Below are 24,699 nucleotides of genomic sequence, written 5' to 3'. Positions count from 1 at the left end.
GTTTGGGTTGGGCATATAGAAGCTAATTTACATCACAGAGTTGAACCATGATTGTGAACCATCAAAGGCAACTGATATTGAGGGGAAGGATGTTGTCATTCTGAAGAGTATTTGATTGGACAAATGTTTATATGCACCCCATCATCAGTTTTTACCAAAAGAGAAATGCATATCAGCTAAAAGTCAATTTGGTCAGCTTTAATGTTACTGTATTTCATATATGAACCTGTTTCCACCTCACATTAAATAAGCAACTTTGCCTCACAAATTTACTTGTAATCTTGTATATTTGCAATTTTATATCTGTAATTCTGACTTTATATCACGCAGTTGACATTTTTCTTATAACTGCGACTTTAAGTCTCTGAATGTAACTTAATATCTCACAATTGCTACTTTATATATTGCAATTGTGACATAGTTTGCTATAATTACTTTACAGTGTTTCACAAAGTGACTTTATATTTTGCAAATGCAACTTTGAATCTCGTAAGTGTGATTTTATATTGCACAAGTGTGACTATATCTCAGAATTGCAACTGTTTCTTACAATTGTAGCTTTACATCTCATAATTGTGACTTAGTTTCCTATACTTTACAGTACTTCACGAAGTGACTTTATATCTTGCAAATGTGATTGAATCTTGTCAGTGTGACTATATCTCACCACTGTGACTATATCTCACAATTGCAACTTTGTTTCTCACAGTGGCTTTACATCTCACAATAATGACTTTATATATTACAATTGTGACTTAGATTTTTATAATTACTTCACAATATTTCACAAAGTGACTATATTGTGTAAATGCAACTTTAAGTCTCGTAAGTGTGATTTTATATCTCACAGTGGCTTTACATCTTACAATAATGATTTTATATCTCACAATTGCTACTTTATATATCACAGTTTTCACTTAGTTTTTTATAATTACTTCAAAGTATTTTACAAGGTGATTTCATATCTTGCAAATGCGACTGATTCTCGTAAGTGTGACTTTATGTTTCACAACTGTGACTATATCTCACAATTGCAACTTTGTTTCTTACAATTCTGGCTTTACATCTCACAATGACTTTATATCTCACAATTCTTACTTGACATATCACAATTGTGACTTTCACAGTATTTCATAAAGAGACATATCTTGCAAATGCGACTTTGATTTTCATAAGTGTTTCTCACAATTGTGGCTTTACATCTCACACACTGTAAAAAACAAAAAAACACAATTTGTTGAGTCAACTTAAAATAATTTGTTACCCTGCTGCATTGAAATGTTAAGTTCAGTCAACTCATATAAATTTAGTCAACTTGAAATGTTAAGTTGTACTAAGTGACAACTTAGATATTTGAGTTGACTAAACTAAAAAAAATTGGTTTGTTAAACTTAACAGCTGTGTTTGCTACCTGGCTGCCTTAAAACTGTAAGTTGAATCAACTTAAATATCTAAGTTTTCACTTAGTAAAACTTAACATTTCAAGTTGACTAAACTTTTTTTGAGTTGACTGAACTTACAATTTTAAGGCAGCAGGTTAACAAATTATTTTATGTTGACTCAACATTTTTTTTTCAGTGCAATAATGACTTTATATCTCACAATTGTTACTTTATACAGGGGTTGGACAATGAAACTAAAACACTGGCCAATATAGTGTTGGAGGTTTCATGGCTATATTTATGCAGCCTGGTGGCCAGTCTTTACTGATCGCACATTCCACCAGTAAGAGCAGAGTGTGAAGGTTGACTTTGTGCACCCAATAGCTCAAACATTGTACCCTGAAGGTGGTGCCGTGTATTAGGATGATAATGCACCAATACACACAGCAAGACTGGTGACAAGAGTGATTTGATGAACATGAAAGTAAAGTTAAACATCTCCCATGGCCTGCACAGTCACCAGATCTGAATATTATTGAGCCACTTTGGGGTGTTTTGGAGGAGCGAGTCAGGAAATGTTTTCATACACCAACATCACATAGCGACCTGGCCACTGTTCTGCGAAAGGAATGGCTCAAAATCCTTCTGGCTACTGTGCAGGACTTGTATTTGTCATTCCCAAGATGAAATAATGCTGTATTGGCTGCAAAAGGAGGCCAAACGGCATACTAATTGTGGTCTAAACCCAGGTGTTTCAGTGTCACTGTCCAACCCCTGTATATCACAATAAAGACTTCTTATAATTACAGTATTTGACAAAGTGATTATATCTTGCAAATGTGGCTGATTTTAACAAGTGTGAATATATCTCAGAAACTTTGTTTCTTACAACTGTGGCTTTACATCTCACAATAATGACTTTATATGTCACAACTGTTACTTGACATCACAATGACTTAGTTTCACAGTATTTCGCAGTGACATTATATATTGCAAATGCGACTTTGATTCTCATAAGTGTGACTTTATATCTCACAACTGTGACTATATCTCACAATTGTTATTTCACTTTCTCATGATTGTGGCTTCACAGCAGATCTCACAAAGTGCCTTTACATCTCACAATTATGACTTTATATATCTCACAATTGATTTTTATAATTAATTACCTTACAGTATTTCAGTACTTACGTTATTCTTACAATTGTGAGTATATTTTTCACAAAAGGAACTTGGTTTCTTGTAATTGCGACTTTCAATCTCACAATTGTGAAAACATAAAGCACATTTACAAAATTTTCTTTTGTGTCAGAGTAACTTTATATCTCAAAATTGCGACTTCGTTTTTCGTAGTATCTTACAAAGTAGCTTTACATCTCACAATCGAGACAATCGTTTTACAAACATGCCTTTGTTTCTAATAACTGCAAATTCACATTTCACAAAATGACTCGCATCTTACACACTGTAAAAAAAAAACATAATTTGTTGAGTCAACTTAAAATAATTTGTTACCCTGCTGCATTGAAATGTTAAGTCCAGTCAACTCATATAAATTTAGTCAACTTGAAATGTTAAGTAGTACTAAGTGACAACTTAGATATTTGAGTTGACTAAACTAAAAAAAATGGTTTGTTAAACTTAACAGCTGTGTTTGCTACCTGGCTGCCTTAAAACTGTAAGTTGAATCAAACTACATATCTAAGTTGTCACTTAGTAAAACTTAACATTTCAAGTTGACTAAACTTACAATTTTAAGGCAGCAGGGTAACAAATTATTTTAAGTTCAACAATTCTTTTTCAGTGCAATAATGACACAATCTCACAATCGAGACAATCGTTTTACAAACATGCCTTTGTTTCTCATAACTGCACATTTCACAAAATGACTCCCATCTCAACTGTAGCTTTTATGACTTTCTGTCACATTTGATGTCTTTACAGTATATTTTACAAGTGACTTTCTAAAGTGGCTTCATATCTTGCAGTTGAAACTGCAACTTTATGTCTTAAAAGTGTGACTTTTCACTTTTTACTACATCTATATACTGATTTTATTTTAACTTTATCTCGCAATGTTTTATTACCCTAAGGCCATCCTGTGTCTCAAACAATACATGGCACTAGTAAAGCCAAGGTCATGGGTTTGATTCCTAGGGAATGCAAAAAACGATAAAAAGTGTACCTTGAATGCAGTCAAAGTTGCTTTGGATAAAAGCGTCTGCCAATGTACTAAATGTAGGCAGAATTGGACTTCCTTATAGCAATATATATGACCTCAAGGTTAACTAACATGCACTACACCTTTTTCCTCACTGGGATTTCAAATTTAACATTTCCTTTCTTCAAGCTACCTTGATTTACACAAATCTTGTTCCAGCAGGTAAAGAAAACAGCGACTGGTAGATAATCACAGCTAATTATCACTATGCCACAAAATGAGTTAAATTGCTAACGTTATTAAAATCAAACTAAAAGCAGGCTCAAGATAATTGCATTTTTTGTTACAAGTCAGCACCAGAAAAAAACACTCCTGTCTTAGCCTTCCCATTCAGACATCCATTTGCTGAGACCAAAAGAGGAATAGATACGCAGACCAACCCATCAAGAGCCCACAGGGTATAGAATGCCACACCATCCAAAACCGGTCTCCATGGCAACCTGCGCAGAGGAGCCCGCCACAGCATTTACAGCAACCCTCAAGTATATATTTCCTCTGGAGTTCAGGGGAAGGCGGGTGACCACCGCTATAATTCAATGGAGTGAGACACATCGCTCGCCGAAGAGCTGCTTTAACGCTTTGCCTTCGGCCACCTTTAAATCTAGAACAAACACGCTGTAAGCCCGTGGAGGCATTTTTATCTGCGGAGGAGATGCTTTAACGGGCCCTGATGCGTTTTTTGGCACCACACGTGAATTTTCTGAACCACTGGACCGCACACACATCATTTTATGGGTATGAATTCAACCGTCCCAACTGAAGGCTGCGATTACAATACCCTGCACATTTCTGAGAAACACCGGAACAAAAAACGTACGCTAAGCTGAATTTCAAACGCTTCCCTGGAATTAGGGAACTCAGAGGACAGAGGGCCTGTGTGTGTGTGTGTGTGTGTGTGTGTGTGTGTGTGTGCACGCAGGCGCGTGTCATATATCTCTGTGTTTGTGCACATTTAGCGAGATTCAGAAAAGATAAACAGAGGACATATGTAGATTACTTTCTAAATGTTTCCCACCAAAAGAAGATGAACATTCATCACAAACGATCAGATATCAGTTCAACACCGCAACAAGTTTTCTGTGATTTCATAAACATGACATTATTGGATCACCTCAGGGACAATGGGGCTGTTGATGGCCATTTATATTTAACTAGGTAAGTCAATTATACATCAGTGTAAACTCTTTCACGCTCAGATTCTAGGAAAGCATTCAAAGTCTCATAACGTGGTGGCACTGACACCTGGGAGACAAAGTAGAAAGCAAAAACGTGGCACAAACAAACAAGCGCACGCATAGGCCTTATGGATAGGAGCGGGAACACACAGCAGAGAAACGGATGCGCGCAAATGTTTACGAATGATGGCGCGTGTTACGCACACACACAAACACTCTCTGATTAATAAGTGAGAGATTAGGAAATGACCTGTGTCATATTACAAACACCTGATCTGTAAATATTGATTACGCTTTGAGTAAACAGCACTGAATAAAAACAGCAAGCGACAGATGGAGAGAAAAACAATAGAGAGCCGACCAGATGTACTAGCTTGAGATTACACTGAAAACAGCATTTTAACAACCATGTGTTATACAAAATGTAATTTTCTTTTTCAAATGTAACAATTCTTCTATAATTATATGTGTAGTTGAGCTTGTAGTAACTGTATAGTCAAGTTTTTGAACAGTAAGATTTTAAATGTTTTTATAGTCTCTTCTACTCACCAAGCCTGCATTTATTTGATCCAAAGTACAGCAAAAACAGTTAAATTCTTAAATATTTGAAATATTTAAAAATCTAAAAGAACTGTTTTCTATTTGAATTAGGGCTGTCAAATGATTAATTGCGATTAATCGCATACAAAATAAAAGTTTGAGTTTGCCTAATATATGTGTGTGTACTGTGTGTAATTATGTATATATAAATACAAACACATTCATGTATATATTTAAAAAGTATATGTATTTATTATAATTTTAATATAATTTATGTTATACATAAAAAAAAATTGTACATAAATAACATATTTCTCTTAAATATATACATTAATTTGTGTGTATTTATATATAGATAATAATTACATACAGCACACACACATATATTAGGCAAAAAGTTTTATTTTGATTATATTAATCAAGACAGCCCTTATTTGAATATATTTTAAAATGTTATTTATTCCTGTGATTTCAAAGCTGAATTTTTAGCATTATTACTCCAGTCGCATGATCTTTCAGAAATCATTCTAATATTCTGATTTGCTGTTTAAAAAAACATTTATTATTATTATTATGTTGAAAACAGCTGAGTACAATTTTTTCAGGTTTCTTTGATGAATAGAAAGCATTTATATGAATTAGAAATCTTCTGTAACATTATAAATGTCTTTATCATCATTTTTGATCAATTTAAAGCATTCTTGCTAAAAAAAAGTATTAATTTCTATAATTTCTTCCCCACTGAAGACACTGAAGACTGGAGTAATGCTGCTGAACATTTAGCTTTGATCACAGGAGTAAATTAGATTTATAATATATATTCAAACAGAAAGCAGTTATTTTAAATAGTAACAAAATTTCACAAAATTACTGCTTTTGCTGTATTTTTGGGTCAAATAAATGCAGGTTTGGTGAGCAGAAGAGACTCCTTTAAAAAAATGTTAAAAATCTTACTGTTCAAAAAATTTTGACTGGTAGTGTGTGTACATACAGTTGAGGTCAAAAGTTTACATTCCCCTTTCAGAATCATTAAAAATATTATTTTACTAAAATAAGACGGATCATACAAATGGCATGTTATTGTTTATTTAGTACTGACCTGAATAAGATTTCACATAAAAGACAACATGCATTTTGTATGATCTCATCTCTTATTTTGGCAAAATAATTAACATTTTTAATGATTCTGAATGTAAAATTTTGACCTCAACCGTATATATATATGTTTTAAAAGTATGAAAAAAGAATTGGCAACCAGTCTGAGAACATAAATCGCATGTGGGCATTTTTAGAGTGTTATTACTGTGTGGAATCACTGAGCAGAACAGCTTGTTTATGAATGAGAATGAAAAGTATGACTCCACTCTAACAACGTCACATGTATCAGCCAGCAGCTGGTAAATAGTTTCAAATAAAGATTGCATAAAGTGTCTTAACTCATCTCACCTCATCAAGGACACGTTATCTGGGACAGGAAACAGTGTTTACCAAAACATTACAAAACGGTGTTTTTCTCATAAATGAACATGAAATTATTGTACAACTATGGAAAAATTTGACCTCTAGTTCACCACTGGCAGTAACAAGGCAACATTTCCATTACAAAAATAGGTGTAAAATGTATTTCAGTACATTTCTGTGGCACGTCCAACAAAAATGGACACTTATATAAGACATTTCAAAAGCATGAATTATTCTAACTTTAATATTAAAAGGCATACTTATAAAAAACAGTGTGACAAGATCAGTTTCATCATTATTGTTCTCATATTTGAGTCTCACATTCCTGTAATAAAATTTTTAAAAAGTCACGTTAGGACACCGTCTCTCTTTCTTCAATGCTAATGTGTTTTCCACAGCTCAAGAGCAGTATGTTGAAGTCCAGAAAAGCACGACTTATTACATCACACAAACACCTGTTGGAGGACAGATGGCGGGATGTCTGCGGCCTGGAGGCTCTGGAGTAGTCGCCGCACTGTGGCTTGTCTTCCGTTCCTCTGCGTCCACATCACCAGCCCAGCGAGCACCTGACTCTGAACCGCGAGGGAGTGGTCGGCGCAGCACCGGTATAGATCCGCAGAGGACAGGCCCAGGTCCAGCAGCACAGACTTCCACTCTGAACCGAGACGAGCAGCCAAGCGGTTCAGATGCTGCGTGGTTGGAACAGTCGGAAGGATGTGGTCAGGAACGCCACACTGAACTGAAAACAAAGAAACAACTTATGATTTTAGAAGTACAGTAAGTCGCTCACTGTGTAACACAGGCACATCTCACTTAAGTAACTACAGCACAAAACCAAACAACAAATACTGTGTTGATCTTCGGAACACAAGTTAAGAAATATTGGATGAAATCTGAGAGCTGTCTGACCCTGCATAGACAGCAACGCAACTACCACGTTCAAAGCGAAGAAAGGTAAGAACTCTGTTAAAATAGTCCATTTGACATCGGTGGTTCAACCATAATTTTATGAAGCTAAGAGAATATTTTTTATGCACAAAGAAAACAAAAATAATGACTTTATTCAACCATTTCTTCTCTTCTGTGTCAGTCGATGTGCGTTCACAGGAGTATCACAACACATAGTTGCATTTCTGTCTATCCGGCGTCAGAAATCTTTCAGATTTCATCAAAAATATCTTAATTTGTGTTAAGGTCTTACAGGTTTGAAACAACATGAGGGTGAGTAATTAGTGACAGAATATTTATTTTTGGGTAAATATCCCTTTAAGGGCCCATTATTTACTCACCCTCAAGCTGTCTTAGGCATAACAAACCTAATTGGAGTTATACTAAAAAATGTCCTGGCTCTTTCAAGCTTTATCGTGGCAATAGGCAGGTGTTTCTCTTAATCCAATAAAGTGCATCCATCTATAATAAAAAAGTGCCTCTCACGGCTCCAGGGGGTGTCCAAAAAATATCCATATTCAAAACGTAATAACTACTTTAATCTAGCTTGCACCAACTGGTCGTACACAGAAGCAGCTCCAGGTGGATGACGTAGTACTACGACGTTGGGCTTGTGAGTCTTTGTTTACAGGAGCAAAGGAAGCATCCTTATTTCAGCAAAGGAAAACCAGTCTCCTCTTGGCTGTCGTAATCGTAATCGTAATCCTCCGACATTCTTTTTTTTTTTTTACGAATCCTCGTTTTGTACATCTAATTTGTGACCGTTGTTTTGTTTTGATCTCTCCACTTGCACGTCCGCGTTCGTCACTTTTGAGCAGCGCGTGCACAACGCCAAAGTGATTATTGCATTTTAAATATTTAAATATAAATATATATATAAATATTTTTCTTACAAAAATGCATCGAATCGCTACAGGAGGCCTTTATTCACCCCCCGGAGCTGTGTGAGGCACTTTTTATTATGGATGGATATGCTTTATTAGACTTGTTTTGTTCTAGAAAACAGAAACACTCAACCATGATAAGAGCCAGGACATTTTGTAATAGAACTCTGACTGGATTCATTGGAAAGAAGGAAGTCATATACGCCTACGATGCATTGAGGGTGAGTAAATATTGGGCTAATTTTCATTTTTGGGTGAACTAACCCTTTCACATTTCCCTTTGTGTTGTCCTTTTTGGTTGCATGAAACAACTAACATACAGCATGACTAAAGTTCTCCAATTCAAACAAATTGTTCTTTTGAACTAATTCACTAATTCACTTTGAAAAGACAAATGAGTATAATTTCAAAATCATATCAAATTATATTTAAAACTATTTTGGTATTGAGGTAATATATTTCAAATAATTTTGGTAAAGTTGTATATTGAATCAGAACTATTAAATTTGTTACGGTTCTAGGAAAACAAGCATAAACTGTGAAAGCAAAAGAATGTAAGGGAATAAAGTACAGCATGTTTTAATGTTTCACCGCACTTGAATGGTGACAAGCCATGCATGTGTAATTCTAACCTCAGTAACAGAGGGCCGAGGGGGCCGGAGGACAGAAAACAGCATCTCTTATATGACGTAAGCATATTTATTTGAATAACTCACACTGGCACTGCACCATGACCCTGAGTGGAACAGCTCAAACTGCTGAATAAAATTTTATATTGACAACAATCCAGCAGTGATCAGTCTCTATCTACTAGGGGAGTAACGGTACACAGATACGACAGTTCGGTACGTACTTCGGTTTTAACGTCACGTTTTGGTATAATTTCGGTTTATTTTTTAATTAAACAGTGGTTTACTGAACAAGTTTATCTTTCTTTAAATAAATTAAATTTTCTCATTGATAAAAATCTACTTCAGCTACATTACTATAAGGTTACAATTAACAACAGAGCCCAAACTTAAATTTAATTACTATTTATTTTTAAAAATATATATTTTAAAATATATATATTTATTGTTTTGAAATATATTCAGTTACACAGTGGCTGTCATAACTTGTTTTATAACACACTCAAAAAAATATTACTTGGTTACAATGAGCAGAAACAACTAAATTCTTGAAATTTTCTTACCTAACTTATTTCCATTATGTTCAGTCCACTTAAATTTGTAAAAATTAATTGAGCTTAATCATTTTGTGTTGGTACTACATGAATCATTTTTGTTGACACAACTAACTGAAAAGTGGACGTGTAGTTCCCAGCATGCTTTGCATGGGGTCACATTAAGAGGGAAATATGTTGACAAAAATGGTCATTTTAAGTGTTTTTAATGAAAGAAAATTACATGTTAGAGTTTTTGCACATGTAATGGTGAGGTTTGGAGATTAAAAAAAGTTTTGAGGTTACCACTGCATAAGAGCAGCTTCATTGTTTTTCAATTTCATGATTCATGCAATAAGCGATAACTGTAAAAAACAATTTGTTGAGTCAACTTAAAATAATTTGTAACCTGGCTGCCTTAAAATTTTAAGTTCAGTCAACTCAAAAAAAGTTTATTCAACTTGAAATGTTAAATTATACTAAGTGACAACTTAGATATTTGAGTTGAATCAACTTAAATTTTTAAGGCAGCTGGGTTACTTACCCATCTGTTAAGTTTAGCAGACACAAGTATCTAAGTTGTTACTTAGTACAACTTAACATTTTAAGTTGACTAAACTTATTTGAGTTGACTGAACTTAAAATTTTAAGGCAGCAGGGTAACAAATTATTTTAAGCTGACTCAACAAATTGTGTTTTTTGTTTTTTACAGTGTAGGAATGAAATTATCGTTAACATGCCAACATGTGTTTTTGATAATTATTTAAAAAATAGCTTGTCCGGTGAACATAATTAAATTAAGTAAATACTTTTCCACGCAATTAGTTCAGATACATACAACAAGACTAAATCATTTCAATTAAACAAATAATGTTTTGTTGAGCCAACTAACATTATCTGTTTATTTGAACTTGATGGCTAAAAAAAGAAGAGAAGGACTATTTAACTATTCAACATAAATTTCTAGGTGGCGACATCAACATCCAATCTTTCTGGCCCTGTGCAATAAAGACACGTCATTGTTTTCGTCGCAAGAGAATAGAGATGTGTTTTATTTGAGCAGTGGGGATGAATGGAGCAAAGGTCGGTTTGAGAGTTTGTTTTGAGTGTTCCCAAATTCTTCACAAAATCAAGGACGTCCATTGATTTCTGTCGTCAAGAGACAGGAGTGGCCACACCAGGCCATGAGAAAAACAACTCTCTCTCTCCAAGGCAGGACATCCACATTTTTAATAGCTTCTGAGAAGAATCTAAAACTCTTGTGAAGGATATTTCATATATTTTCTTCCAGACTGTTTAGAAGCAATCATTATTTTTGCAATTACACTTAGTGACACTAACAGGTGCAGAAATTGCGCACTTCAGCTTTAAAGGGAGCAATTCAATTCGCTTGACTGTTATAGATGCGCAAATATGCAGTGCAATGATTCTCAGTAATTCTCTCCCATGGATTCGGACACTTTGCGGTAGTTCTTTACAGCTTTAAAGCTTCTCGACACCAGAGACAAAGGAGATTAGTGTGTTAAGGTGGCCCAACCATCAGCAATAAACACCACAAAGAGGATTTCACACAGCGAGTGCTGGTTTAGAAAACAGGGTGAGCTGGGAAAGATCCAACAGAGCCATAACATGTCTGTGGCAATACTTTATCTGATTAATGCCACGCAAGAGTGGAGGTACACAAAAGAAACAAAACAGTCAGAGACAAAACGAGAATAAACAGGAGAAAGTGTAAAAAAGACATTAGGAAACAGGCAAGCAAAAGCTATCAGGGAGAGGAAAAATCAGTTTATAATAGTGGCCAAAAGAGTGGCCAGTGTTTGCAAGTGCAAGACAAGCATTTGTGGTTAAAACACATTTTTTTTCACTAGATAAGACCCTTATTCCTTAAATGGCATTGTGTAAAGCCTTTTGAAGCTGCATTGAACCCGCTGATCCCCATTAAAGAAGTCCACTTCCAGAACCAAAATGTACAGATAATTTACTCACCCCCTTGTCATCCAAGATGTTCATGTCTTTCATTCTTCAGTCAATAAGAAAATATGTTTCTTGAGGAAAACATTTTAGGTATTTTCTCCATATAGTGGACTTCAATGGTGCCCCCAAGTTTGACAATTTATATACTGATGATAGACGAGACCCTTCTTCCTCGGCTGGGATCATTTAGAGCCATTTGAAGCTGCATTTAAACTGCATTTTTGGAGGTTCAAACTTGGGGGCACCATTGAAGTCCATTATATGGAGATAATTCCTGATTTTTTTTTCCTCAAGAAACTTCTTATTGACTGAAGAAAGAAAGACATGAACATCTTGGATTACAAAGGGATGAGTAAATTATCTGTAAAGTTTTGTTCTGGAAGTGAACTTCTCCGTTAAAGTCCACTACATTGAGAATGTTTTCCTCAAAAACCTTAATTTTTTTTGCCTGAAGAAAGAAAGACATGAACATCTTGGATAACATACCAACAAGTAAATTATCAGTACATTTTAATTCTGGAGTGAACTAATTCTTTAACTTTTAGAAGCTTTTAAGTACAAAAAAAAAACAACTTTTATTTCACAGATTTCAGTCAGATTTATTTAATCACTATGATGGATTTAATCAGTTAATTCAGTAAAGCATTACATTAAATGGACTGTTTGTTGTGACCGATTTATTAAAACATCAGCCATAAAAGTTGTTAGTTCTGTGGTCATATTTGTTTTGAGCACAATTTCGCCATTGTACACAATATGTTCACAGGCATATTTATCACCCCTGTTTACTTTATTTTGCTGACAAGAATGTCTAATAATATATGGGTTACCAAGAAAAAGGCAGCATTTAGTAGCATAGCACAAAGTATCAAAATTGGCAAAACACGTAATTCGTGTTACAACAAACTAATGTAAAAAGTATAGCACAAGTGAAAACGAAGAAAAAAGATTCAGGAAATTGCTAAAGTAAAAGGGTTTTACTTGAATTTTTTCAGTCGAAATGAATTAATAAAATATTGTGTAGTAAGAAAGAAAGAAAAACAGAAAGAGAGAGAGTGCTCTGCAAAGAACATTGCAGCCTTGGTTTCGGCGAAATGCTTAACTTTTCTAAGAATTGCTTCTTTTTTATAGGATGGAGCATTCCAGCTTCAATTTTCATGCATACATGTGGACACTTAACTCCAGACTGCTGGAGGGAACAGATTGTGCACTTTAAGAACGTAAAGTATGCAGAAGACTTGATCTGAGGGGACGGTTACAGTACCTTAGTCTTAAGAGGCTGTAAGGAGACTCTGATGTACAGTATATATAGCCTATCCATCACGCTTTTGTTATAAGAAGTGTCCATGAGAGCGTGTTTAACTGCAGGAAGCATTTACAAAATTAATTAAACATCCCTGTGAGAGGATGCTGTAAATTTGAAGGAGTAGGAATGAGTTTTTTTTTTTTTTCAAAAAAAAAAAAAAAAGGTGGTGGGGGGGCAAAAAAAATAAAAATAAAGACATGAGCAAGCTAATATGTGAGTGTAAATTTCCTAAACCAGGCCACTCTGTCTCTCTAGGAAAAGTAAATTCGTTAATTTTGGGAAGGGTGCTAGTGAACCGCCCACACACAGGCCTCTAGGGAACAGCAAGCTGCGTCGTATCTCTGGAAAATTCCACGAAATCTCACAATAAACCCTGCTTTTCAGCAAGCGTGACGTCACAGGACAGGGCTTGTTTATCTGAACTTGAAAAGAGGGAAAGTCACAGGCGTATAAATCACTATAATATACAATATAAAGCAGAGAATTTCACATCTGTCCTCACATAAACCTGCAGGATACCATCACAATGTGACATTAATGTTCCTGTTTCCTTTTGAAGAGAGATGAGGACAGTAAAGATGGGTTCACTGAGGACATTTAGGCCCACTGCAGGTGCTCCATATATAAGCATAATTAGAGGGTTTTTTTTGGGTGGTTTGATGTGATTGGCTTCCTCTGAGGTTGTACTTTATATACGTTCAAACGTGAATTTAGTACATTCCATTTTTATCAGGGTTCAAATGTTTCATCTCATTCCTTATGAAAGCAGTTTTGCTGCCCGAGGAAGGAATTCCAATTGGGTAACTGGTTGTGCTCTAAGCTGAAAATACTGCAGACTGAAAGATAAGATTATACCTCTTTCCGATGGAAATGTCCAGTCAAAAATATGTGGCTTATGCATAATGGAATTGTGAGTTTATATCTCGCAATTACGACTTCATTCACAACTAAGAATTTATATTACACAATGCTGAAAAAAGTCAGAAATCCAGTTCTGACTTCATAAGTTGCAATTGCAAGTTTATTCTGACAAAAAAAAGAATGGAATGAATAATTTAAAAAAAGTTAAATTTATCCAAGAAAGTACAACCTTTATAAACACAGACACAAGGACTATCAGACCAAAGCTATTAAGTTGAATGAAAAACAATGAAATTTGTTATTTTTTATATAATTGTAATTAAAATAATTAATGATTAAAATAGTCATATAATAAAATCATACCAATGTACATAATATAAAGTATGTATACAAAATAAATCTAAAAAAATTATATATATATATTATATATATATATATATATATATATATTGTATTGTGTTTTGTATCATATTTTTATGAAAACCCTTTTCCACAACTGAAAAAAGAGATAATAAATTAGGTATAAAATATAAAAACAAGATAAAATATCAGTCTGTATCTCAAAACTTGGAGAAAAAACTTTTGCAATTGTGAATTGCGTATAGTGTGTATCTTTTAATTCTGAAATTCTGAAAGTTTAAATATCACAATTCTTATATTATGTAATTGCAAGTATATATCTTCCAATTGAGAATTTATACCACACAATTCTGAAAAAGTCAGAATATGTCGCAGTTCTGACTTCGTAACTCGCAATTGGGAGTTTATATCATGCAATTCTGAGAAAAAAGTCAGAATTGCAAGTTTATATCTGGCAATTCTGACTTCGTAACTCGCAACTGAGAGTTTATATCACACAATTCTAAAAAAAAAAGTCAGAATTGTGATTTTATATCTCGTAGTTCTGACTTTAACTTGCAATTGCAAGTCACAATTACCTTTTTATAAAAGTCACAATTACCTTTTTTATTCTTTTTGAGTAGCGGGCAGGGAAAGTACAAATCTGAACTGACTGGGCCAGCACAATAGCACTTATTTTACAGATGACTGACAATTAGTTGAAGTCATTAATTTAGCTCCATATAAATCAGAACGGCAGCAATATGGGCAAGCACAAAATCTCTCTGTTGTCAGACTGTAAAATATTTGCCTGAGACAAGCAACTTGAAACAGATGGTTTTGTGTTATGAAATGGCTCAAAATGTTCTAATGTAGCATAAATCTAAGACCTATTAATTGTCCCTAATAGACCCCATGTGTAAATTTTTGGCTTTGGGCACAAGAACAAAAAAAAAAGATCTTGTGTGGCCAAATTGGATGTGGATGCCCAGCATCTGATCTCGATTAACCTCCCAATCATCTCCAAACTGCACCAATATGAGAGTGTCATCTCTGTTGATCAATACAAAACATTCCTAACAGATGCAGCACATCAAGAAATCAGTCCGAGTGTAGAGGCCAGCTGGAACGGCCGAGCGCTGCAGACCGCTTCCACATTCTGACAGGAAGACTCTCCTCAAGCCAACGTTCCTGGAAATCAGACTGTACTAGCGATGGGTGGAGGGAACGGAGGAGGAGAGTCAATGTGATGTTCCAACACAAACAAGTGAACAGCACTGTGCTGGCTTGTTTCAAAAGCAAATTATTAAAAGTGCCTTCCTCCATCCGTCCGTGGGCGAGGCAGAGAGGCGGCAAATCGCACGAGGAGAAGAGTCCGGCTTAGCCGGCACTAATGTGATTGTTACTAGGAAAAATCTTGATGCATTTATAAATTAACTTGCTTATATGGTTTTTATCATGAACTAACATCTCAAGCATTCCATTAAGCATGTTTTCCTAAAATGATAACCCAATCGACAAATCTATTTTTTTGGCATGCAGTTGGACTGATCTGTTCAGTAAGTTCACTGTATATTATCTATCTATCTATCTATCTATCTATCTATCTTTATATATCTACATCATTCCATATAAGGATGCATTAAAGTGATATTTACAACAAAAGATTTCTACTTCATATAAATAGTAGACACTGAAGACTGCAGTAATGGCTGCTAAATATTCAGCTTTGCCATCACAAGAATAAATTACATTTTACAATGTGTTTATACAGAAAAGTTATTTTACATTGTTATAATATAACAACTGTATTTGTAATATATGTAGCCTTGGTGAGCTTAAGAGACTGCTTTCAAAAACTTTTCTGGATGATAATGTATATTAACATTATGTGTCATAATCATTCAGGGGCTTTAAAAAATCCAAATGTCTAAAAAACAGCCATGTAGCACACAAAAGACAAAATTCGGTGTTTCCGTTATACAGAAACACGACTGTATGTGAATGTTTTGCCATATGCATACCATATGCCGTCAAATTATATTATGCTCTGGATATCTACTTTAGTTCTCAAGCTTTTTTTATAGTCTTTGTGGGTGATACTGGCATACACTGTAAAAGTAAACACGTACAGAATGGTGCAAAAGCTCTTGAGATGAATCGGCAGCTGCTGAGTATTAAAGAGGCTGACTAACAACGTATAAGGGATTGACCTAAAGATATAAGACACACAAGTGCAGCTGTGCAAATAACAGATACTACAGTCATCTTGGTCTGATGACTGGTAGCACCAGTCTGGTAGACACATGTTACTGATCAGGTAGACCAGTGTTTCTCAACTTTCTCGATATTTGATAAAATGTCTTCTAGATCTGTTGTGATAGGGAATGTAGAAAAATGCAACATGACAACAATGAACATACAACTAAGTTTGAAAAACTATATATTATTTATACTGTATATAATATTAGCAATTTTAATCAATTTTCACTGTTAAGATTTGACAGTTCTTTGAATAAAAATGGCAAAGTAAACAACAAAACTGTTATTTTGCTTATTAATTTATATATAGACTATATACATGTATTATATTTTATTAATATCTAATGTTATTGGTTTTAATACATTTCCATTGTTGATGTTTGACAGTTACTGGATAAAACTGGCAATTAAAAAACAAAACAAAAAACTGGTGTTTTGCTAATGAATTGGAAATAATGAAAAAACTTCTTATGAATAGTAGTTACTTAACTGTGAATAATATACTAAAAATATAATATACTTCACTGTATGTATACATATATATATATATATATATATACATACAAAGAGTTTGGGGTAATGCATTTCAAGTAAAGTGATTTACGTAATCAGATTACTTTTTCAAGTTACTTGTAAAGTAACACATGACTTACATTTACAATGAAATATCGGAGTTACTATACACACACAGTGTTTGCGGTAACACATTACAAGTAACGTGAGTTATGTAATCAGATTACTTTTTCAAGTAACTTGTAAAGTAACACATGACTTAAATATAAAATGAATTATCCCAGTTACTATACACACACACACACACAGTGTTTGGGGGTGAGTAACGCATTACAAGTAACGCAAGTTACATAATCAGATTACTTTTTCAAGTTACTTGTAAAGTAACACGACTTACATTTACAATGAAATATCAGAGTTACTATACACACGCAGTGTTTGCGGTAACACATTACAAGTAACGTGAGTTATATAATCAGATTACTTTTTCAAGTAACTTGTAAAGTAACATGAATTTTACATTTACAATGAAATATCTAGTTTCTATATACACATATATATACACACACACACACAGTGTTTGAGATGGGTAACACATTACAAGTAACGCAAGTTAGGTAATCAGATTACTTTTTCAAGTAACTTTTTAAAGTAACACATGACTTAAATTTACAATGCAATTGCTGAATTACTATACATACACACACACACACACACAGTGTTTGGGGTAACGCATTACAAGTAACGTGAGTTACGTAATCAGATTACTTTTTCAAGTAACTGGTTAAAGTAACACATGACTTAAATTTACAATGATATATATATATACATCAGAGATTGTCCTAGACTTTAACATTGTCCGTTAATTTGACGGACAAGGTCGTAAAAATTCCGTCATAATCTATTATTACCCGTCATTTTAATTTTCATATTTTAATTAGAAAAACACATTTAATTGCTTTTATTTTTGTTAACATTTTCATTTTTAATCATGAACCTACAGGACGCCGCAGTGTTTCAAAACAACAAAATATGCTAGGGCTGGGTAAACAACAACAACAACAAAAATCGATTTCTCGATTTTAATAGATTCTTACTTTAATGAACCAATATTGATTCTTAAATGACAATCGATCTTTTGGTCTATGCTGTTTTCAGTTGATGAATGAACAGTACATAGTGCGTCTTCCTTCCAATCAATAGCAATAATAGGCTAGGCTTTGTGTTACGTTTGATATGAAACAAAGTTTCAGATTTCAAATTCTGTCCATTTCATTAGGAAATTCAAGCAATAAATACCATTTTGGCGCTCTTTAATGTGGCGTGATCATCGTTGTAGCTTCTATGTACTCGCCTGTGCGTAATCAAATGCATTAGGAAAACATTCGTGACAGTTTGGTTTTTGTCCTGGAACCCCTGCTCTGCTGCCAGACTGGAGCACACTTGCCACCAACTGGACAGGGGTGGGATTGCAGCTACAATTTACAATTTCCTCAGTGCAATCTGTCAAAATGACGGATGACCTTCAGATTTTTTCATCACTGATAAACAGTTTCTGTCAATGATGGAAAATTTTCGGTTAACGCGATCTCTGATATACATATACACACACATATACAAACACACATACACAGTGTTTGGGATAATGCATTACAAGTATAAGTAGAGTTACGTAATTATATTACTTTTTTCATGTAACTTGTGAAGTAACACATGACTTTTACATTTACATTTACAGCCTGAGGCTTATTAAATATAACTTTTGGTGTGCAAGGGCCTTAACAGTTGGCAAAATCGTAACTTCTGGGATTTCTGTCATTTAAAACAAACAAACAAACCCAGCTCAGGTGACAAAAAGTAACGCAAAAGTAACTAAGTAATGGAATATATATTTATATATCAAATTATTCGTTTTAATGCATTTCCATTTTTGTCAGTTCTTTGGGTAAAACTAGCAAAGCAAAGAGCAAAACAGCTACAAAAAAAAATGGCGTTTGGAAAGGAAAGCTTTCACAATGACTCACAACTGCACTAACAAGCAGTCACCAAGGGTTCAGTCTAACTTCTGCTATAATGGAAGCCAGTTGTGATAAATTCGTCTAGAGGACTGCCACAGAACATTTAGCCTTGTAAACAACTTAAAATTCGAAACCTTACAGCATCAGGTACGATAATTCCCGGAACCCGTAAGTGAAGGCTTAAGGAACGATTTGCATAATTTTCCTTAAAGCGAGCATCTCATAAATAAACATGCAAATGCACATGTCTCGCAGGTGTGCAAATGGCCTTAAAAACGAGGATATTGTCTCCCTACTTGACTTATCTCAATTCGAAAGCAGGTAATAAGATCATAAAAAAACGTACTTTGTTAAATTCAGCCAGAGCATGCATCTCATTTATTAGTGTGTCCGTGACACTGCAGATTCAGGGCCTGTCACCACCATGGAGAATGAAAGCGAGTTGAATGAAAAACACGTTCCCATGCCAACGGAATGACATCATTGATGTCAAGATCCAAATTCATAGTGACATGAATATTAATAATACGAGCAGCGGATGACAATAAACGCAGGAAAAGAGGAACAAAGCACCACAATCATTACTATCCCTAAACAGCCCCTAACAACTCAAACCTATTAAGCTAAGAAGAGCTTAAAATTGAAGCGAGTACTTAAGTGTGAAGAATGTTTGCTCAGAGTAGCGCTCGTCCTCGACTTCCTAGAAATTTGCAAGCACACGCTTCTTTTTTTCCCCCCATGTTTCTTTTATGCTTTCCCTCTAACCCCACCCCATCCCCCAATTTATTACCATCTGAACCACAGTAAGTCAATAAAATCTTCAGCTCAGTAACTGGAGACAGGAGGGAGAGGGAGAGCAGCCAACAAACGGCTTTGATTATATTTTTCCTAGAAAGGAGGATGCTCGGCAAGAGTGCTGGGCCGCAGAGCTAGTGCCAGGAATTAATGCAGCTTTCATGGAAAACCAGGGCAGCGCACCAAGCTGGCCTGGCCTTGAGAGACTCAAAACACAACTTCAGCCCTTTTTTTTCTTTTTTATACCTCGCGCTCCTTCTGTTTTTCTTTTTACGTCTTGTTTTTCTAGGAGGGAAGGGGTTGGGTTTTTTTCAAAGGTGTTCTGGGGTTCGTTTGACTGACGGAGCGTCGATGTAGGGTTGTTAGTGGGTGTTCCGCTCTCACAAGGGAAAACAACAGAAAGCAGATAATACGCCGCCTTTCAGCAAAACAGCAGCTGAAATATACGCAGTGCACGCAGAGAACTCCTTTGTTTTCAAAAACATCTGTGCAGCCGAAACCAGACTGGTGTGGATGTAAATAAGGCATTTCACAGACTGTAAATATGCAAAACATTAGTTTTCAAATCGTATGGAAATTTGATATGCTTTAAATGCATTTGCTGTAGGTTCTCTGCTAGAATTAGTAACAGAGGGTTTAGTGTAAGGGATTAGATGAAGGGCAATTAAAGCACTTGTTATTTAACCCTCCAGTCTGATACGGTAGATGTAATGGCTTGACCTCCAGCTTTCATAACCTCATCTCAATTAAAAAATGAATGGTTTCATTATGAGACAGAGAGTGAAATCAGGTGAAACAGAGAGGGAATGTGTGGGAACAGAAACACGTCTGACTACAAAATGTTTTACATATAGTGCAACTGATAGCTTGGTATGGCTTAGGATACTGTTCCATAAAATGTAAATGTATGTTATTTATATATTTTATTTAATTATATTTCATATTAGTGAAATTTTAAAATAAAAGCTATAGAATACAATTCCAACATAAAATTATTATTAACACCTATTCTATTTTATTAAAATAAAATCGTTTACAATAGTATTGTTTGTATCCCTGGACCATAAAACCAGTCTTAAATAGCACAGGCATATTTGTAGCAATAGCCAAAAATACATTGTATGGGTCAAAACAATCCATTTTTCTTTTATGTCAAAAATCATTAGGATATTAAGTAAAGATCATGTTCCATGAAGATATTTTGTACATTTCCTACCATAAACATATCAAAACTTAATTTCTGATTAGTATTGTGCATTGCTAAGAACTTCATTTGGACAACTTTAAATATTTCCTTAATATTTCAACTCTCAGATTTTCAAATAGTTGTATCTCAACCAAATATTGTCCTGTCCTAATAAATCATACATAAATAGAAAGCTTATTCATCAGCTTTTAAATGATGTATAAATCTCATTTTCAAAGGAGTGTCACACACATGAGACATGTCCCCCTTAATGTCTGGAGACATTTGTCCAAACAGTTTAGGTTTAACCTCTATCCACCTTATTTTGCAAGACGGAAGTAATGTAAACTATTTTCTTTGAATGTGCAAGACTTCCGACTCACAAGGAGCTATATATAAACAAACAGAGGAGTAACACTTAAGTGCATTAGGCTATACAAATCAGTGTGTTTATAATTTCTAAAATAATGTTATAACAAATACTGCTTTTGTATAAAAAAGATGAAAAACAAGACTGTTTTTTGTTACTAAATGACATAAGCCTCACACATTTAAGTTACAAATAACTGCACCCACTTATGTTAACAATAAGGTTCACACATGTTTTTGTGTATGTGTGTATCTGGTATTTCCTACGTTATGAGGATCATATTTCTCCAATACCGGGATGTTTTGAGCTAGTGGGGACATTTTTTTGGTCTCCATGAGAAAACAAGCTTATAAATCATACAGAAAATTTAAAACAGCAGGAAGTTTTGTTTAAGGGGTAAGTTTAGGAATACGCTTAGAGATAGAAAATACAGTTTGTACAGTATAACAAAAGAAACATTACGCCTATGGAATGTCCTCATAAAACAAGGAAACTAGTATGTGTGTGTGTCTCTGTGTTTGTAGACTGTGAGGATTTTTATTTTATATACACTACCGTTCAAAAGTTTGGGGTCAGTACATTTTTATTGTTTCTTTTTTTTTTTTAAGAAATTAATACTTCTATTCACCAAGGATGTATTAAGTTAATAATTAAAAGTTTATTAAAAGTTAATAATAAATAATTTACATTGTTACAAAATATTTATATTTTGAATAAACACTGTACTTTTTAAACTTGTTATTCATGAAAGAAAAAAAAAATTACCGGTTCCAAAAAATATTTGGCAGCACAACTGTTGATATTATCCAACATTGATCATTCTAATAATAAATCCGCATATTAGAATGATTTCTGAAGGATCATGTGACACTTAAGACTGGAGTAACAGCTGATAAAAATTCAGCTTTTCATCACAGGAATAAATTCTATTTTATAGTATGTTAAAATAAAAAACATTATTTTATATTGTAAAAACATTTTGCAATATTACTGTTTTTTTCTATATTTTTAATCAAATAAATGCAGCCTTTATGAGCATAAGAGACTACTTTAAAGGCTATTACAAGCAAACTTTTGAACAGTAGTGTATTTAGTTAGTTAGTTAGTGAGACAATGCTGTTTTCTATTCCCTAAACCTCACACAAAACTTTCATGCATGTTTTAATTTCCATTTCATTTCATATTGTAAGGACATGGTCCTCCCCTCATAAGCTTAGCTGTCCAAATGAGGACATTTAAGACATTTGCGCTTACTTGTACTTACTTATTCTTTGTTTATTCTATTTATAAATCGTTTCTTCAGTTAAAGACAGCCCAAGGGGATGTTCTGTCAGATTTAGCTCAAACTATATCTAAGTATACATGCACGCGTAGCGCGCTCACACACACGCAGGACTTACCTGTGAAGGACGGAGGAGGAGACTCGTTGTCTTCAGCACACAGTCGCAGTAATTTGTCTTTGATCCAGGGAAAATCTTTCTCTAATGACTGAATAAAGTGATGAAAGGCGCGCGAGCCCCGCGTGGGCAGGATATCCAGCAGCTTTAGCGTTTTTTTCCTATTAGACGACTCAGACTGAATCTCCTCTAAATGAAGCTCAGTTAAGATATCCTCTTGGTATAAATACTGTATGATCATGTCGTCGACTAAAAGCTCCTCGGACAGAAAAAGCCGCTGAGATCGGAGCAGTTTCTTGTGTTTTGAGTCCATATTTGAACCCGATGACCGAGTTAAACCCAGATTGTTAGCCTGACTGAACTATGAAGAGCTTAACATTACAGCAGCCGGGAAAACGCCAGTGAATTCTTCGCTAACATAGCAAAACTTGTTGGTAAATGCACGTAAAGTGATATTTGTCAATATATATTATATACATATAACAAGTTGTGTATTACATTGTGTATTACACATGAGTTTTCCGCGTCATGTCGCATTTATATCTACCGGCTGGAAACGAGGCGCAGGAGGAACTATTTTTTGGCACCATTGTTGTTTCCGCATGTCTGTAAATATATTTCATTATTTAGGCGAATCGGAAATTGTAATATAACCTAACACAGCTGTTTTTATGCTGTTCAGACACAGAGACCCCCAGCCAGAAACCATCAGTGTAAAGCTGGATTTTAACTATGGTTTTATTATAGTAAAAGTGTAGTAACCATTTGTATAACTACAGTTTTATTACAGATGCCATGGTTAAACTATGGTTAGTGTTTAAAGACCATGTTTTAACTATAGTAACCTTGTTTTTTTGGTTTTATTTGTTGTAAAACCATGGTTAATCTTAATACATTCAAACATGTTATTATTAGTGTTGAGGAAAGTGACTTTTAATTACATTACTTATTTACTTTTTATGGAAATTAATGTGTTAAGTTGCTTTTGTGTTACTTTTTAAATCTTGCTTGTCTGTTTTTAATATAAAACGTTGTTTTTAGCAAATGTAAAAGCCCTTTCACACCAAAAACAAGCCTCCCCTAGATTTAAAATGTATTTATTTTATACTAAGTATAGTTTAAGTCTATTAACATATTTACAGACATATTGCTTGAGACTTACTGATATAAAAATTGTAAAAAAGTTTATTTGTGATTCTGGACTAAGTTGCTGGGGTATATTTGTAGCAGTAGCCAAAAATACATTGTATGGGTCAAAATGATAGATTTTTCTTTTATGCCAAAAATCATTAGGAAATTAAGGAATGTTCCATGAAAATGTAAAATTCCTACTGTAAATATATCAAAACTTAATTTTTGATTAGTAATATTCATTATTAAGAACTTCATTTGGACAAACTTTAAGGCGATTTTCTCAATATTTAGATTTTTTTGCATATTCAATATATTCAAATAGTTGTATCTCGGCCAAATATTGCCATATCCTAACAAACCAAACCATCAATGGAAAGCTTATTTATTCAGCTTATTTATTCAGATGATGTATAAAGCTCAATTTCGTACAATTGACCCTTATGACTGGTTTTGTGGTCCATGGTCACATTTGGACTACTATTTGTGCACAATGCACATTTCTTAATATTAAGCCTAAAAATGTTTTAATATCACTGTCGATGAGGATTTTGTGATCTTTAAATAATATCGGTCTATAAATGCAAAATGCAATAGTTCCACTTTAGCACAATCTTTAGTATATCTTTAGTTGGACTTCAGCACTACTTCTGCACAATTAAAGTGCATTAAGTACAAAATTAGTTGTTTCAGTTTAGCAGACTTTAAATATACCAGTTTAGTATACTAAAAGTACAATTGCACAGTATTTTTATTAAGTACGTAATATAT

The 24,699-nt window shown here is 34.2% G+C and overlaps 2 protein-coding genes across 4 annotated transcripts in view; one reads left to right on the top strand and one right to left on the bottom strand.

The window, feature by feature from the left end:
- cradd (CASP2 and RIPK1 domain containing adaptor with death domain) lies at positions 1 to 23,110 on the bottom strand. Of its 2 annotated transcripts, XR_007827536.1 has the most exons (3): positions 22,801 to 23,110; positions 3,044 to 7,518; positions 1 to 1,411 (listed from the first exon to the last, which is right to left on the bottom strand). XR_007827536.1 is itself a non-coding variant. In XM_051107101.1 (2 exons), exons 1-2 carry the CDS (start codon positions 23,108 to 23,110, stop codon positions 7,223 to 7,225), a joined length of 606 nt encoding a protein of 201 aa, XP_050963058.1. In that variant the 3' UTR covers positions 1 to 7,222. The 2 variants fall into 2 exon arrangements, 1 of the variants encoding a protein (XP_050963058.1); XM_051107101.1 differs by having other exon boundaries at positions 1 to 7,518.
- Positions 9,357 to 24,699, top strand: part of ncaph2 (non-SMC condensin II complex, subunit H2) — a 36,664-nt gene continuing 21,321 nt past the window's right edge. Inside the window, exon 1 of one of the 2 annotated variants that reach the window (XM_051107096.1) lies at positions 9,357 to 9,456. The gene's annotated coding sequence lies outside the window, so the exon portion shown is untranslated. Of the gene's footprint in view, positions 9,457 to 23,107; positions 23,232 to 24,699 lie in introns of those variants that run through there. The other variant, XM_051107097.1, reaches the window with a different exon arrangement.

The sequence above is a fragment of the Labeo rohita genome, chromosome 4 (assembly GCF_022985175.1).
Source record: "Labeo rohita strain BAU-BD-2019 chromosome 4, IGBB_LRoh.1.0, whole genome shotgun sequence".
Classification (NCBI taxonomy): domain Eukaryota; kingdom Metazoa; phylum Chordata; class Actinopteri; order Cypriniformes; family Cyprinidae; genus Labeo; species Labeo rohita.
The sequence above is the reverse complement of the archived record's forward strand: the minus strand, read 5'-3'. Positions and strand labels throughout refer to the sequence as shown.